Source organism: Amblyomma mixtum, chromosome 6 (assembly GCF_055824585.1).
Source record: "Amblyomma mixtum isolate Tamu chromosome 6, ASM5582458v1, whole genome shotgun sequence".
Taxonomy (NCBI): Eukaryota; Metazoa; Arthropoda; class Arachnida; order Ixodida; family Ixodidae; genus Amblyomma; species Amblyomma mixtum.
In genome coordinates this window covers 25,210,464-25,226,214 of record NC_143017.1, presented here as the reverse complement: position 1 = coordinate 25,226,214, position 15,751 = coordinate 25,210,464, and the positions used below count along the sequence as shown (strand labels likewise).

General features: G+C 50.5%; 1 protein-coding gene across 10 annotated transcripts in view; it reads left to right on the top strand.

The window, feature by feature from the left end:
• The window catches only part of rdx (BTB/POZ and MATH domain-containing protein rdx), a 231,005-nt gene that overhangs the window by 204,357 nt on the left and 10,897 nt on the right, over positions 1–15,751 (top strand). For all 10 annotated transcript variants that reach the window (XM_089547679.1, XM_089547677.1, XM_089547674.1 and 7 more), the window contains 3 exons: positions 9,808–9,929; positions 10,873–11,024; positions 14,996–15,123. In XM_089547679.1, the coding sequence (XP_089403805.1) occupies positions 9,808–9,929; positions 10,873–11,024; positions 14,996–15,123 (402 nt within the window). The remainder of the gene's footprint in view (positions 1–9,807; positions 9,930–10,872; positions 11,025–14,995; positions 15,124–15,751) is intronic.

Sequence of the window (15,751 nt, the reverse complement as noted above, 5' to 3'; positions counted from 1 at the left end):
ACCCTGTCCTTTGCCAGTAGCGGCCACCGTATCCCCACAAATTTCTTAACCTCATCCGCCCACCTAACTTTCTGCCGCACCCTGCTACGCTTGCCTCTCTTGGAGCACGCTGCCTTGAAATTCAGGGCAAGTATTGGCCACGTAGTTGTTCGCATTGAACAGGTTTCTGCTTCTTTTATTTTGCTGGTTGTTCGCGCGCACGTTCCTCACAAAGACAGTTTCCCTAAGCATTTCACCCCTGAAAAGCTGAGCAGCACACTAGGCTATGGCTTGCGTCGATTGCAGGCACGTATCCAAGCCCCTCCCGATATACGAATCTGTTTCCCCCCTGAAAAATAAGAAAAAAAAGTCCTGGCTGCGTGCCTACCCAGCCTCAGAAGCGCCTCCCACCTCCGCTTACCAGGAGCCCACGCAGCAACGAAACGAAAACTTGGCTGCAAGTTCAAATTCAAGTCAGAGACGATGGGAAGGCGATCTAGTGTAAATTCTACCATCCCCCCTCCCCCCCCCCAAAAAAAAAAAAATATCCCTTAGCAGTGCGTTTCTGGGGCTTTCCCTCCCTCCCCGATACAAGAAGCTTGGAACGCTCGGAAAAAAAAAATCCTGGCTACGTGTTTGGAGTATTGGTAAACCGGCAGGTACCAACCGATGGCGCAGGAGATCGAACCTAGTACCTCACGCAAGTGAGGCGGATGCTCAAACCACTAGGCCATGACCGAGGTCTTACTGCTGTGGCTAGCTTTACGGTCACGGTCTAGACGAAGGTAGAACTGCCGCCGTTCTGACAGAACAGATGCAAGGGTGGATAACGGCCTGACGGGCTTGTTTGGCCTGGCGCACGCCACAGATGCCCTGCTTGAACGCTACACGAAGCAAGAAGTTGGTTTTACTCTCGGTCCTGACATAAGCTGCGTGGACGCTGTCCCGACCCGAGAGGAACAACGGTTGTTGCTAGCCTTGCAGGAGGGCGCGTCGTGGGTGGTCGGTCGACTTGCCTGCCCTGTTGTGCGGCGCTTCCGTAAACCTTCCCAGCGCAGCAACGGGCCCGTTTCGCTTGCGCCGCGTTCGCGCGGGCCGATTTCGTGCGTCTCGTTGATCGAAGAGTCTTTTCGCTGTGTCACACCAATGGTACATACCCGCCGTGGTGGCTCAGTGGTAAGGCGCTCGTCTACCGAGCCGGAGTACCCGGGTTCGAACCCGACCGCGGCGGCCGCGTTTCGATGGAGGCGAAGCGCCCGTGTACTGTGCGATGTCAGTGCACGTTAAAGTTCCCCAGGTGGTCGAAATTATTCCGGAGACCTCCACTACGGCACCTCTTTCTCTTCTTTCACTCCCACCTTCCTCCCTTCCCTTGCGGCGCGGTTCGGGTGTCCACTAAGATACTCTAGACAGATGCTGCGCCATTTCCTTTCCTCGAAAACCAATTTAATTTAATTTTAATTGTACAGCCCAAGGTCCCACCTTAGTGTTGTTGATCCGGTGCCGTGCAGACAACCACACTGCCAATTTCTCTTGGAGGGTTTCGTGCTTCGCAGGTCAGTTAAAACGACCGCGGTTTTGTTGCGTCGGAACGATGCCACGTGAACGACAAAAAGCACTGGAACGCGCTTACTCGAAGCCTCCTCAAAGCTTACCACTGCGGCTCTTTGAAAAGACGTCACTTTACGCCCCATTTCGGCCCCTACCTCGCGATTTGTGCTGCTCGGTCGCGGTGGCGCTGGGGGAGTCCCCCCCACGTGGGATGTTGTTGACCCGCGTCTCGGCCCCCCTCCCCCCACGCGAGGTGTCGTCGTCGTCGGCATCAGCCGCGTGCACGAGCGGGTCACCTATTCGAGCACGCACAAAAGGAGTCGTCCCGACCGCGTGGTCAGGGCGCTGCGGGGCCGGGTCACGCGGGCGACCTTTTTCCAGGCCTCGTCGTCGCAGGGGAGGCTTCTCTCCACGGCGGGGGTGAGGGGGGGCTTCTTTCATTTCTCCTCCGTCGGGTGTGTGTGTGTGTACACGACCGTTCGCCCAAATGGCCCCTCCGAGGGCGCAGCCGTTGTCGACTGTCGAGCGGCGGGACCTGTTGGGGCTTTGTTCGCGCCGGACCCGTTTCGAGCAGGGCGCAGGTAGACTACAGGGGTGAAAGGAAGGAAGCGCCCGGTGGCGGCACGCATGTCGGCTGCTTCCGTCCCTTGTGCGGTGCGTGAGCGGGGGCTCCCGGATTGACTGGCGGCGATGGGAGTGCGTGGCGCCAACGGTGACACCGTCCCCCGCGCAGCGCTGCGGTCCGTTGGCCACCGACCCCATTCAAAAGGGGTTGCTAATAAGATCCATGTCTTCACCTGCTCAGCTGGACGGTAGCGCGCGTCTGTGGCCGTTACCGGAGTGCGTGAGGACGGGTGGAGAACTTGCCGCAGCACTGCAAGACCCGCGAACGGAAAGCATCGAACTAAAGGAGGGCGACAAGCCAGGGAAGATGGGGGTCCGTCACTGAGATCAAGGAATACTGAAAGGGAGTGACGCTCCTTCGTTAAAAAAAAGGGGGGTTTTCAACACAAATTTCGCTTCGAAAGGAGAGTTCACTACTCTGTTGAGCAATCGTGAGAAACTTTCCGCCTTCGAATCGCCAATACGTGCTTGCTGCTCTACAGCTCACTTCGTATTTCGCCCTGCATCATCGCTCGGGCGCGAATTGCGCTCCGCGTTGGTCATCGCCCGCAAGTTGCCCGTCCACGTGCTCGTACTGCAACGTTCGCTGCATTATTCTTCCCTCGCTGAACCAGACTAGACCACACGGCGTCACTGCAGCCACCTGCCAATCCACATTTTTCACTTGTGTAACAAGCATATTTAACCGATAATACTTTCGTACCTAGGTTACGATGCCACCCAAAGTTGGTACACCGCCTTATGTGGTACACCTAAAATTGGAGGTCTTTATCGAAGTGACGTGATGAGCACTCGACACGCGTTCACTAGTGTTCGGAAGGACTTCGGTTCGCCTCGAAGAGCACGCTCGTGTCTCGAAGACGGAACCTGCGGACCAAACCTGGGAGCGCAATGACGACGGTGGGCACGGCCGTGGTTGGCTGGCTGGCGCGTCTTGGAGCGCTCCTCGGTTTCGTCCTTTCTCACACACACGCCGCGATCCGACCTTGCGGGTGGCCCCCGTGGGCCATTAGGGACTCCCGAAATAGGTCAGCCGAAGAGCAGAAGCCGCGCTTCCTTTCTCGCCGCCCATTGTGGCCACCGCCTCGCTTTTTTGCTTGATTCCCTTTCTCCTTCCGTCTGTCCGCGTTGGTCGCTGCGCGGTTCCGCCTTGCCGGCTGGCTGGCCGGCCTGGGATCCGTCGAGCTGCCGCAACTGGCCTTGCGGTGGAGCGGGACCCACGTGTTATTGTTTCCGCTGTGGACTCGCCCTTCTTTTTTTTTTTCTTTATCTCTCTCGGCCGGTTGAAACGCCGAGGTCGTTGCTGCCGCTCCTCTGCGTGAGCGCAAGTTCGCATCCGATCGATGGTGCAGCAGCAGGGTCGCGCATCCGCTGCTCTTATGTGGCAAGGACGGAGCGCGAGTGCCGCTAGCCGGGGCGCAAGTCGAGCGCGCTCTCGGAGAATGTGGATAAACACGGCGTCGCCACTGACGACTGTCCCTCGCTGGTGGCGCAGCTGGAGATTATTTTCGGGCCGGGTAAGTTAGGAGGGGGCGGGAACCGCCGTTGAATCGATCAGCGGCCGGTCGGTGGGGGCTCGGCCTCTTCGGCAGAGCTGGCCCGCGTGAATTACGCCCCCCTCATTTTCACGCACTGGATAGTCTCCGGTCCCGCTGTCGATTTTCCACCGTTTCGTAGCGGCAGACCCTACGCCCTGCAGAGCTGTTGGGAGGGATGTGGGCCCATCTGGGTCGCTAACTGCCAAACGGCGGCAGGCCCCCCCGAGGCCGGAGTCGGGGCTCCGTCCCGCCCGGCCGAAGGAGGAGGGTGGAGAACTGCGACGGCAAGGTCGCGATCCCCGGGAGCATAAATTCTCACGCGGCAGCAGCAGCAGCCCTGGCCGCCGGGAGGGTAGAGGAGGGGAATCCCCGGGCGCCACAGGACCTATCCGGCGAGACGGGCACTGTGGGTCTCAAAAGGAGGGGACTGCAGGCAGTGCTGCCGGCTCCTCCTTTCCTCGGCGCATCAGCTGTGCCGCCTCCAAGGGCACGCGTGCACCACGGCTGCCTTTTCTTTTTTTGCCCGTGTGGGGGGTGGGAGGCCAGGGGGAGAAGAAGACACTGGTGTGGGAGTGGGGCATGTAATAGGGCTGGAGATGGGGGAGCCGCTCTTTCATCTTTTCGGGCTCCTCCCCTCCCATGGGGTATGACCGTTCAAGGACATTAGTAGGGGGATCAAGGCTGAACAAAGGCAGCCTGGTATCCACCACTATTCAGGCTGTGTCTACAGGTCTTTGAGCCCTCCTGTTGCTTGGGCCTTTTTGTAGCGCTGTCATCCCAAGGCCCTTCCCTGTGAAGGGTATCAGGAGGACATGAAGGTCAGGAGTCTGGGCTGGGATGTGCTGTGGGTGGATGATGAGACCAGATCCTGAACCAGGTTATTTGGAGTAGGGTGATGCGAACGGGGGAAGTTCAGCAAAATTGTGGGTACAGTGCTACAGATTACCTTAATATTACTTCTCATAAGGAGGTAAAATAAATAAAAGGGACCAAACCACTGGTCAAGACCCTCACATACTTGTTTATCAGCATAGGTCCCTAATAGGGGCTATGTTATCCATTATTGGACTGCATTGTAAGAGAACCCCACCTCATCAGGGTCTGGAAGAAGCGCAGGACCTCTGCAGTTCAGGTAGTAGGGAGATGCCAGGAATGGCTGAGCAAAAATTAAAATGGCTATCTGTGCATAAATGGGGCTTGCAGGAGCTGTTCCTTCTGTGCAGTTGTTTCTCTACATTGTAGAATGGAACAATGGAATTATAAGAGAATCAGAATAAGATAGAAACAGGAATATAGTCAGATTTGAATACAATCAGAATTGGAATAAATGAGCAGCTAATTGAACATGTTTGTGCCCCTGGCAGAATTGCAGGTGATGGCAGTACAGTCGTACCTCGTTAATGTGAACACTGGTTCCAGATCAAAACTGTCCATAAAGCGAGTCATCCAAAATAACGAATCAAGAAAGAAAAAGAGAAATAAAACAATTTGTAATTAATTAAATTCTACTTTTGTTCGTAGTGTAGACCGTGAAGTGGAGGTGAGATGAAACCTTGGCTACTGGAAGGGTATTATTTTGGTCGCCATTATCTTTTGAGTAGCACGGCGCAGTTTGAAGCCCCAAGCGGCGCATTACATGCTTGATGGCGAGATGGCATATCTTCTACTACAACTCTTGGCATCCTGTGAACAGTAGTACGTATCCATACAATGCTGGCAGGTGACAGTGGCTTCACATTCCACACATAAACTAATGAAATACAGCAAACCGCAAGGAGTGTCAAGTGGGCACCTTGGCACTGTAAAACAAAAAAAAATGGCCGTCACTGGGACATTGCCTTTTGCTGGTGTACTGCTTTCAAAATACAGGAAAGGAAGCATTTGGTTGGGGCAGTCGAGATTTGGCAGTCATTGCTGTCCATATTAACGAGACAAATACATGGGCCCCTATGGGCTTAGTGTATTTTCACCCTGTACGTTATCCGGACAGCGAGTTTTCATATTAACGAGGTGTAAATGCATGGCGGAAGTTTGGTCCCCAGAAGAACTGTCCATAATTTGAGTCCATATCAATGGGGGTCGTAATAAAGTGGCAGGACTCTATTACCAGATCGCAGTATTGCATGAAACACATAAGTGGTGTTCCATCACAGGGACTAACAGAGTGGGCGCCATGGGAATGGAAATGTGGGAAGGCGTAGGGAGAATGTAATGGGACCATGAGGGGAGGAAAATCATTGAGAGAGGTTGGGCGATGCCTGCTGCACAAGGGTAATTGTGGGCAATGCTGGAGGAGGCCTTTTCGTTGCTGGTGGTGGGTGCCCATTTGAAAATACTGTAGCTATTGCCCTGCACTGTGGGCAGCTTAAGTCTCCATTGCTGGAGTAAGATCCCTTCCCGAGGGCCAAAAAACAAAGTTCTTTGTCCACTTCGGATCTAAGGCATCCAATGTGTTCTTGGCAGGAAGCCATGTCCTCAAAAGTCTGGTGTTGAAAAACTTATTTATTCATGCTTGCTGGTAATGATGATGATCTGCTCTGAGTATAAGCCTTGCCTTGCCTTGCCTTTTGGTTTACGGTCTTTGCTGTGTACTGTAATCCATGTGAACTTGAAAACAGAATTGCATCCTAGCTGCGGCGGCAGCATTTCAATGAAGGCGAAACGCAAAAGACGTCAAATATGCTGCACGATTTAACTGTATTTGAAAAGAACCCCTTGTGGTTAAAATTAATTTGAGCCACCGCAGTGGCTCAGTGGTTAAGGTGCTCGGCTGGTGACCCAAAACACGCGCGTTCAATCCTGGCCACTGCAGTCAATGCTGTCTCAGTGGTTCGATGTTAAAGAACACCAGGAGGTTAAAATTTCCAGAGCCCTTCACTGCAGCATCCCCACAGCCTTAGTCAGTTCGGGACATTAAACCTGATGAAACCAAACCTAAAATTATTTTGAAATCCTGCACTATAATGACTCTTTATCCCTTTCTTCCTTCTTACATACCCTCATCCCTTCCCCCACGTTGCAGTTCAGGCATCCTGCTTCAATGGAGTGGATTCTGAATCCTTCCACTCTTCTTTCCTCCTCATCCTTGTCGCCGTTTGTTTGTTTGTGTTTGTCGTTGTTAAGTGCCTTTTAGTTTCTAAAAAGGAACCTATAATGTTTTTAGTTTTATCGTTTTTATTGTTTGTCATATAAAGCGTGTATCACTGCACCAACTTGCAGGGCCAATTCCTACGAGCCACTGATGGCTTAGCCGGGCCTTATACACATTGCATTCAAGTTACATGGCGATAAAATCAACATTCTGCCTCCACCTTGAACTACACAAGGATGCTGCATACAGCCTCGATAAATGTGCATTAATTTCTTTATGGTCTTTTATGGTCTGCACATTTATCGAGGCTGTAATGCAGCATCCTTGTTGTGGTTCGAGGTGGAGGCAGAATTTTGTAACTGCGCTCAGCTGGAAACCGAGCTTTCCTATTGCCTTTTCAGAAGCATGCCCATTCTTGGAGAGTTCTATTGATAACATTGGGTGCATCTAAGTCTGGTGAACTGGCTAGTTGAAAAACAAGAAGCCAAGCTCATCCACGGGAACTCTTCCGTGCAAAAACTGCACCATGTGGTGGAAGGAGAAATGTGTACTTTCCTGCCCTTGTACAGGAAGGAGGCCCCGGGTAAATGTTTATAAACGCAGCAGTTGTGATAGCTCAGGCCTCCAGGCCAGCGTTCCGTTTTATTTCTGTTTTAGTCATGGGCTCACCGCTGGGCATGCTGCGTCCCATTTTATGGCTCGCAGCTGTTCCGTAGGCAAAATGGGAGGGTCTGGTCAATTTCAAGGCATGCATGCCTGGCACGGGTGGGAATTCAGCCGGGCCTCTGCTTTATTTGCCTGGGCGTCTGTGTGATGCTGCAAGCCTGAACACCGTAGCCGTATTCTTTGGACACGAATAAGCTATAAATCTTTGGTGCGTGCAGCATTTTAATAAAAGTGAAGCTCATAATTCGTGAGGGAAACGTGATTGCTGCTAAGGTGCCATTTTAAACTGTTTCTTCGGGACATTCTTTGCAGCACAGGTGCCGAGTCCAAAATTACCATATAAGGAGCGTTAAGGACAATTTGTGTTAGACTGGATATGGCAGCATTGTTCATACTTGGAACGGGCAAATGAAGAAAACGTGGTTGCATCTCATTGTGGACACGAATCAGCGAGGAATTATTGCAGCCATTCTGCTTTTGCACACGCCTAGGTGATTTCCACTCTTTGAAAATTTGGAGTAAAAGGGTTATGGTCTATGTGTATTTGTTTTTTTTATTTGTTGGCTGCTTCTCTTTCCCAGTGGTTAACTCCTCCTCATCCCTGGAGCATGCTAGATTAGCCGTGCAAAATGGCAGCAAGTCAGTTTTCAGACCTTTGGTTGTTATTTTGTTGTTTTGAAGTTGTCTTAGTGTACCTGGAGAGCTTTGCTGGTATACTGTTCCATACACAGTGTGCAACACTGCCTATGTCTGCGCCCAAAAAGTAGTTCATCATACGTCAACATACGGGCAAGGAATGGTCATTATAACAAAGCTCAAATACTGCAGCTGCCAATGTGTTCCGCTTTGTTTTACTTCTTATCGTGTTTCCGTTCAGCTCATCTTTGAGACCTCGAGGAGTAAGAGTGTGCCATGCAGCAAAATGATACACGGCTGGCTCATCTAATGACACCAACTACATCCACACCCAAAAAGTAGTTCACTACCAGTAAAAGTTACAAAGAGAGGGTTCGATAACTGAACGCCTGCCTGCCTTGTCTGTGATTTGCAGTGACAAGCGTGTTGGTCATATACTGTTCCAAGTTTTCGCCAAAACCTTCACCGAGTCTTCGAGAAGTACGAGGAATATGCAGCATAATGATTTGCTTTTGCTGGCGCACTACTTCTGTAGCCTCCACAGCGTTCCACGCTGATTGTGAAATGAAGTGTAGTTTATTGGACTTCAACGAGCAGCATGAGAGGTGTGGCACATCAGCAGGGGAGTAATTCTGCTTTGGTGTCTCAGTTCAAAAGTCGTACCCATGAAGGCGAGTGCGTGCTTAGGCCATGCTGCTGGCTGGGAAATGCATGTTGGCACACATCCAAGTGGCTGAGTGCGGATGATTGGCCAAAGCACCAGTGCTCTTTAATTGGCTATAAAGTGCTGGCCTTGGCTGGGGAAAACAGTATTTTGGGTCTTTTCTTGGCTTGGGTCAAACTGACAGATGCAGCGAGCTGGCAGATAACCATTGCACCAGCTGTCGAAATAAGTGAGCCAAACATTGCTGCCAAGACATGTTTGTTTTGTGCCCTGTAGACTGGGCTGTGGCTCGGACACTCTCATAGGTGGACGAGTTCTCAGCTTCTTGTGGCTTCAAAGCAGCTTAGACGTAGCAGTGAATACAAAGTATCTACAGTTCAGAGCAGTAGCCAAAAACTTCAGTCTTTTTGATGCTGCGCAAAGATATATTTGGGGATCTTTTTTATTACTGCAGTGATGATTTCATTGTGGTGTGCGTAATTTTGTTTTTTAGATTGTGGCGTGTCAAGTTTGAAGAAGTGGCTTGTGCAGCTGTGGCAGTATTTGAGGCTGACACTCTGAGCACAGATAGTGCAAGGGAACTGCTTCACTTTTCCGGGAAACTTGGTGGCACACCTGCTCCCATTGCTTGAGCCAATTGGTAATCACTTCGAGTTCGTCTTGGGATTGAAGTTAGAGCATGGCTCCATATTGTCCAGCTTCCACACCACACGTCCAGCGTGGTAGTCAGTGCGGAATTGTGTGAACTCGTGATGTGCAGAGAGGCTGAGGTGGCATTGGCGTCAAGAGCTTACTGTTTCTAGCCCACATTATGGCATGCCATGAAACAGGGATGCGTTCTTGACGCCCCCAGTACTTATAACTGCTTGAAGAATTAAATGTCCGTGGACATTCTGTGCCCGTGTAGTGCTACTGTGTTTGTGGCATTCTTTTAAGTGCTTGAACAATTCCTGCTCTCCTCTTCTTTGAGGGTGAAAGCCAGCATTGCTCGGCAGTAATGTATTGGGCTCTATCCTAAAGCTGTCTCTCCATTGCCTTGTTTGCTTCTTTTCGTGCAGGTGAAAGTGATCAAGTTTTCCTACATGTGGACCATCAACAACTTCAGCTTCTGCCGGGAAGAGATGGGGGAAGTGCTCAAAAGCTCGACATTTTCTGCGGGGGCCAACGATAAGCTCAAGTGGTAAGCTGCAGACTCTGTGCATTGTGACGTAACACAAACCGGAGAGTGATGCGCAGCGTGAAAGGCCGGGAGCTCTGGGTGTTGCTTCCTAGTCACTGGTCTCTCGTGTTGTCGCACTGTGCCAAGAACTTTGCCCGCCCTGAGCTTGCATGTTGGCCGCTATGTTGTGCATCAGCTGGGGCATCTTGTTCCGACTCGGCTTGTTCACTAAGGACCGTTGTTGCTAACTGGGTTCAATACTTACAAGGTGCTCCATCTGTTGTTGTGCCACGATTGCCGATTGTAGTGTGAGCAGAAAGAAGCATCATCATCAGCCTGACTACGCCCACTGCAGGGCAAAGGCCCCTCCCATGTCTCTCCAGTTAACCCTGTCCTTTGACAACTGCAGCCACCGTATCCCCACAAACTTCTTAATCTTGTCTGCCCACCTAATTTTCTGCCGCCCCCTGCTACGCTTGCCTTCTCTTGGAATCCACTCCGTTACCCTTAAGGACCAGCGGTTATCTTGCCTTCGCATTACATGCCCTGCCCAAGCCCACTTCTTCCTCTTGATTTCGACTAGGATGTCATTAACCCCGCGTTTGTTCCCTCACCCACTCCGCCCGCTTCCGATCTCTTAACGTTACACCTATCATTTTTCTTTCCATAGCTCGCTTCGTTGTCCTTAACTATACTTTTCTCTTCGGGGATATTGGTAAACTGCCATGCATGATCTGAGAGAACCTGCCATGTGCGCTCCACCCCATTCTTATTCTTCTAGCTATTTCCCTCTCATGATGCGGATCAGCTGTCACTACCTGCCCTAAGTAGACATGTTCTCTTACTACTTCCAGCACCTCTCCACCAATTGCGAACTGCTGTCCCCTTGCTAGACTGTTGAATATTTATTACTTTGGTTTTCTGCAACTGGGCTTAATAAGCTGTGTGGTGCCTTTGTCCGCAGGTGCCTAAGGGTGAACCCCAAGGGCCTGGATGAGGAGAGCAAGGACTACCTGTCCCTCTACCTGCTGCTGGTGTCCTGCAACAAGAGTGAGGTCCGTGCCAAGTTCAAGTTTTCCATCCTCAACGCCAAGCGGGAAGAGACCAAGGCCATGGGTAACTTCCTCTGCTCATCCTTGGCCATTGCTTGTGTGGCACAACAGCGGCTCCTCAATTCAGTTTCCTTGCGGTAAATGGTGTTGCTGTCGCCAGTAGAAATTGCAGTAATTGCAGACTCTGCACACACCTGCTGGCCAGTGGAAAAGTTGGGCAGGGCAGCACCACTGGCTCTTACTCAGCCAGAAGCTGGACCAAAACACAGGGATTTTTTATTTCTTTTGTCCAAGCGTGTGCTGTTTCATTGGCAAAGCTATTTACAGCATCATTGTTGGTGCATGTCTCATATAATGCCGCATTACCTTCAGTATTGCAGTCTTATTGCTTTGTGTTGTTTAATGCTGTCGAAGTCATATCTTTGCCCATGCCACATAAAAACAGTGCAGAATCAGGATACTTGTAGTGCATATAATCTGTGGATGTTCACCCCTGGGCCATATTTATTTTTATTTTATTTTGTTTGTTAAGTATGCAGCCAGTGAAGTTGTGGTGGTTCTTTTTTTCCTTTTTTTTTTTGGCACGAGGATAGCACTGTCTAGGACGGTTTGTTGCGCCCGAGATGCCCGTTGGTGACGGTGTAATGATTACTTGCAGGGGCGTGAAGTAACGAGGAAATGAACTGAAGTTTATGTACATGAGATTTAAAAAAATGAGCAGCATATTAAAGAGAGTGACAAATGAGACTGAGCTGGCTAACAGGGATATGTTCCGTTCTTAGCAAAGCCGAAGATGCAGAGTATCTAAACCTAGCTCAGATTTACGGATTGGGCTCCTGGGCTCTGATTTAAACCTCCAGGAGTCTGTCTTACATTCAGGAAGCACCCAATAGCAGCAAGCCTCAAGACGATTGGCCCTTTGGTGCATGCAACCCGCTTCAACTTTAAGTGTTAACTCTTCCCCCAAAACACAAAATCCAGAAAAATCCAGCAAAAGTCATCAACTTAGTTACATCCCAAGACCAGAGAACCCGCTGCAGCGGCCGAATTTCGATGGAGGCGAAATTCTAGAGGTTCGTGTGCAGTGCGATATCAGTGCACGTTAAAGAACCCCAGGTGGTCTAATACCCCTGTCACACGGCCAGTTTCAATGGCCATCGAGTCAAGGGCCATCGAGATTTTCGATCGCCATCGAACTCGAGGGAGTTGTGGAGCTGCTACACGGCAAATCTCAATGGCCATTGAAATGGTTCTCGCGTCTTACGCCAAGCTCGTGTGGCGCCACAATCGCTACGTTCGGTTTTGCGCAAATAACAAAAATATATTGACGAAACTTAACTAAATGTTGAAATACACTTTCTTGCAGTCATAAGGCGCGTTCACACTTGTTCAAAAATCCGGCTAGCGAAGCGGATTCGCTCGCCGCGAAAACTAGGACCTGTTCTCATCTGTTGACGCCCGGGCGAGTTGGAACGGCCGCGCCGCTGCTGCTTCTCGCTGTGCGCACCACGTCACCGCTCGCGGCGCACACAGATACAGTGAGAAAAGAGCATAAATTTATGCTGTCTACATACCACGAGCGTATGCACGCTTACGTACGCTAAACGCAGGCGAATTCCACATTTAGTTCAGCGTATGCTAGCAGAGACGCAAAAATAAACTGTCTCTAGTGGCGCCATCTGGTGGTGAAAACGGGAACCATTACTGTCAACAAACCGACTCTCTTAGGCCTAGCAGCGACAGAATCGTCACTCTAAATAAAAAATAAAGCAAATTTATCACTTACACGTTTTCTTGTAGGCAAGATGAGACGAAGCGAAAGACCGGTGCCCCATTTATGACCAGTGAACGGACAGAAAAACGCAGCAACAACGAGAATTCGGTCCGAAGCGAGGGGTCCGGCTTTGAAGGGCGCGGCCATGTTTGTTGTCGTTCGAAGCAATGCTAGCAACCTTGGGCAACGCTCGAAGGCCCTCGAAATCTCGATAGAGTTCCGGGCTGCTCCGTCGACTCGATGGCCATTCAAACTGGCCGTGTAGTAGCGCTCGATCGCCTTCGAGTCGATAGACTATCGATTCGAGGGCCTTCGAAATGCCCGTGTGACAGGGGTATAAATTTCCGGAGCCCTTCACTACGGCGTCCCTCATAGTCTGAGTCGCTTTGGGACGTTAAACCCTAATCAACCAATCAGACGCACAGAGTGATATCGGCAAAAGCAAGTGGCTTGCCAAATCGCGTATCCCGCCCTACAACTGGTAGTGTACATGAAACCCTCTGTCAACGTAAAAAAAAAAAAGGATACCCTGGAGTCCCTTTCTTCATGGGTCAATCCGGCACCTCCTTAGGTCATATTCAGTTATGACCCCTTGCGGTTCCCACACTTAAGAAATTACTGTAAACTGGGAGGGCCGCCGCGGTGGCTCAGCGGTTATGGTGCTCGGCTGCTGACCCAAAAGACGCGGGTTCGATCCCGGTCGCGGCGGCTAGAATTTCTTTGGAGGAGAAATTCTAGAGGCCCGTGTACTGTGCGATGTCAGTGCACGTTAAAGAACCCCAGGTGGTCGAAATTTCCGGAGCCCTCCACTACGGCGTCTCTCATAGCCTTAGTCGCTTTGGGACGTTAAACCCCATAAACCATAAACCGTAAACTGGGAGGGTCACTGTCGTGCAATCTCTCCTTGGGAGGTGGGGGTTCTTTGATGTGCGCCGTAGCAACCTCTGCTGTCTGCTGCTTTTGCATGTTTCCCGAAACTTATGGGCCAGCAACTCTTGAACGACAAGCGGTGAGGGGAAAGGGGTCCATCCCCATGTGTCTGCCTCGCCCCTCATCGTTGTCTTCCACAACCCGTACAGGCGGCCGCTAGCCCATGACCCCGTGAGCGCGCCGCTTTTTGCTGAGGCAGCCTTGGCTGGGCTAACCGCAGCGCGTCTCGCTGGCGCCCGGAGGGGCACGCTCGCCTCGTCGCGACTGCTTCAGTGAACAGGAGGTCAACCGCCGGCGGTTTCTTGAAGGCGTGAGAGGGGAGTTTTTCGGTTGACGTGCACAAAGGTAATGGCCCTGGCCTTCTGACGAACCATTGATCGCCAGCGACACAGTGGCACGCGTCTCCCCAACGGCTGTCAGCGTTTTCCAGCAATCTGGCACCCACGTATAGCTGCGCGCGAAAATCTTTCCCAGCCCAAATGGTTTATGGAACAATTTCCAGTTGGTTCCAGTTGGTTCCAGTTGGAGCCAGCTGGGATCCAGTTGGTTCCAACAGGAACCAACTGGAAATTGTTTCATAAACCAGTTGAGCTGGGAAAGATTTTCACCTGCAGTTACCAGCTACCCTTCCTACCCAGGCCATTACTGCGACAGAGCACTGTATATCCTACCTCCCCATCCAATGCGTCTCATGCTGCATCATTGACCCTTACACAGCCTTACCCTTTGACGCGCTTTGCACGCAGTGAACTCGCACCTCTTTCTTAGTATGCTGCACCTAGCCACAATTTCTTTTTTTCAGTTACGTCATAGATGGGTTGGTTTTTATGCCACAAAGGGAACGCAGTCAATATTAATTCGCCAAACAGGGAACTGAGTAGTACATTTCCCGCCATTTTTTATCCAGACAGATTTTGCTACCAATATTCAATTATTTCGTGATCCCTCAAGTGTTTATCTGAGAAATCTTGGTCTAATTATGCTACTATATCCCACCACTGTAGCACTTTGTGCGAAATTTTAAACGTCCTTGAAAATTAAAAAAAAAAATGGTATTTTGCTCTAGAGAAGTAATAAACTTTCATAATATTAAGGCGAAAAAAACATTTGTTCTCAGTAGAAACAAAAATTGCACCTGAAAGGGTTGGTCTGTCTACAAAAGCGACGGTTATTGTTGTGAAGGTTTCCCGAAGTGCTGATGTTTACTGTTTCTTTGCCTGGGCACAGTAACAGTAATCCAGACATCCTGTGAGCTTGGCATCTCATGTTAGCAATATATCTTGATGCTGCCTGTCTCTAAACAGTTTTGCCTTGCATATCTCTCTCTGCAGAGAGTCAAAGGGCGTACCGCTTTGTTCAAGGCAAGGATTGGGGCTTCAAGAAGTTCATTCGAAGAGACTTCTTGCTCGACGAGGCCAACGGACTCCTCCCTGACGACAAGCTCACACTCTACTGTGAAGTGAGTGGACCCTTGGCTGGCCTGTTTTCTTTGATCAGCAGCTACCTTCCTAGCTGGGCAGTCTGCAGAACAAATTTGACCTCTTAACTGACCCATAAATTTTTGTCCCATGGAATGGCCTCCGGCTGCAATCAGTTAAACTTCCAAACTGGTGTGCCCTCCAAGCGAGAAATTTTAAATAAGAAAACCATGCTGAAGCCCCCCCCCCTCCCCCTCCTCCTAAAGCGACCCATAAATCCACCCCTGATTTTCAGCAGCTTTGCTGTTTTGTGCATTGCAGATGTCAGTCATTTTGAAGGGTTTTATCAACGCTAGCTTTGGAACGGGAACATTTCTTAGAGTTGAATTGGAGAAAAAAAACTGTGGTATTCTGATCAAAGTCTCGTGGGAGTACCAACGTTTCCGCGCCTTCAGTACACGCTGAAGAAAACTTCAGTTCTTCCATGAGACCTTGTTTGGATTGTCATGGTTTTTACTCTCTAAAGCTAGCTTTGTAGTAGTGTTTGCTTTTGGCAAAAGCAGACGCTACACACCTCTTGCAGCAAGAAACACAGTATTTGCCAGAAAGCACGTCCGGTACCCAAGAACGGTGCAATGCAAGAAACACGTGGACTTTGCCTTGTCAACG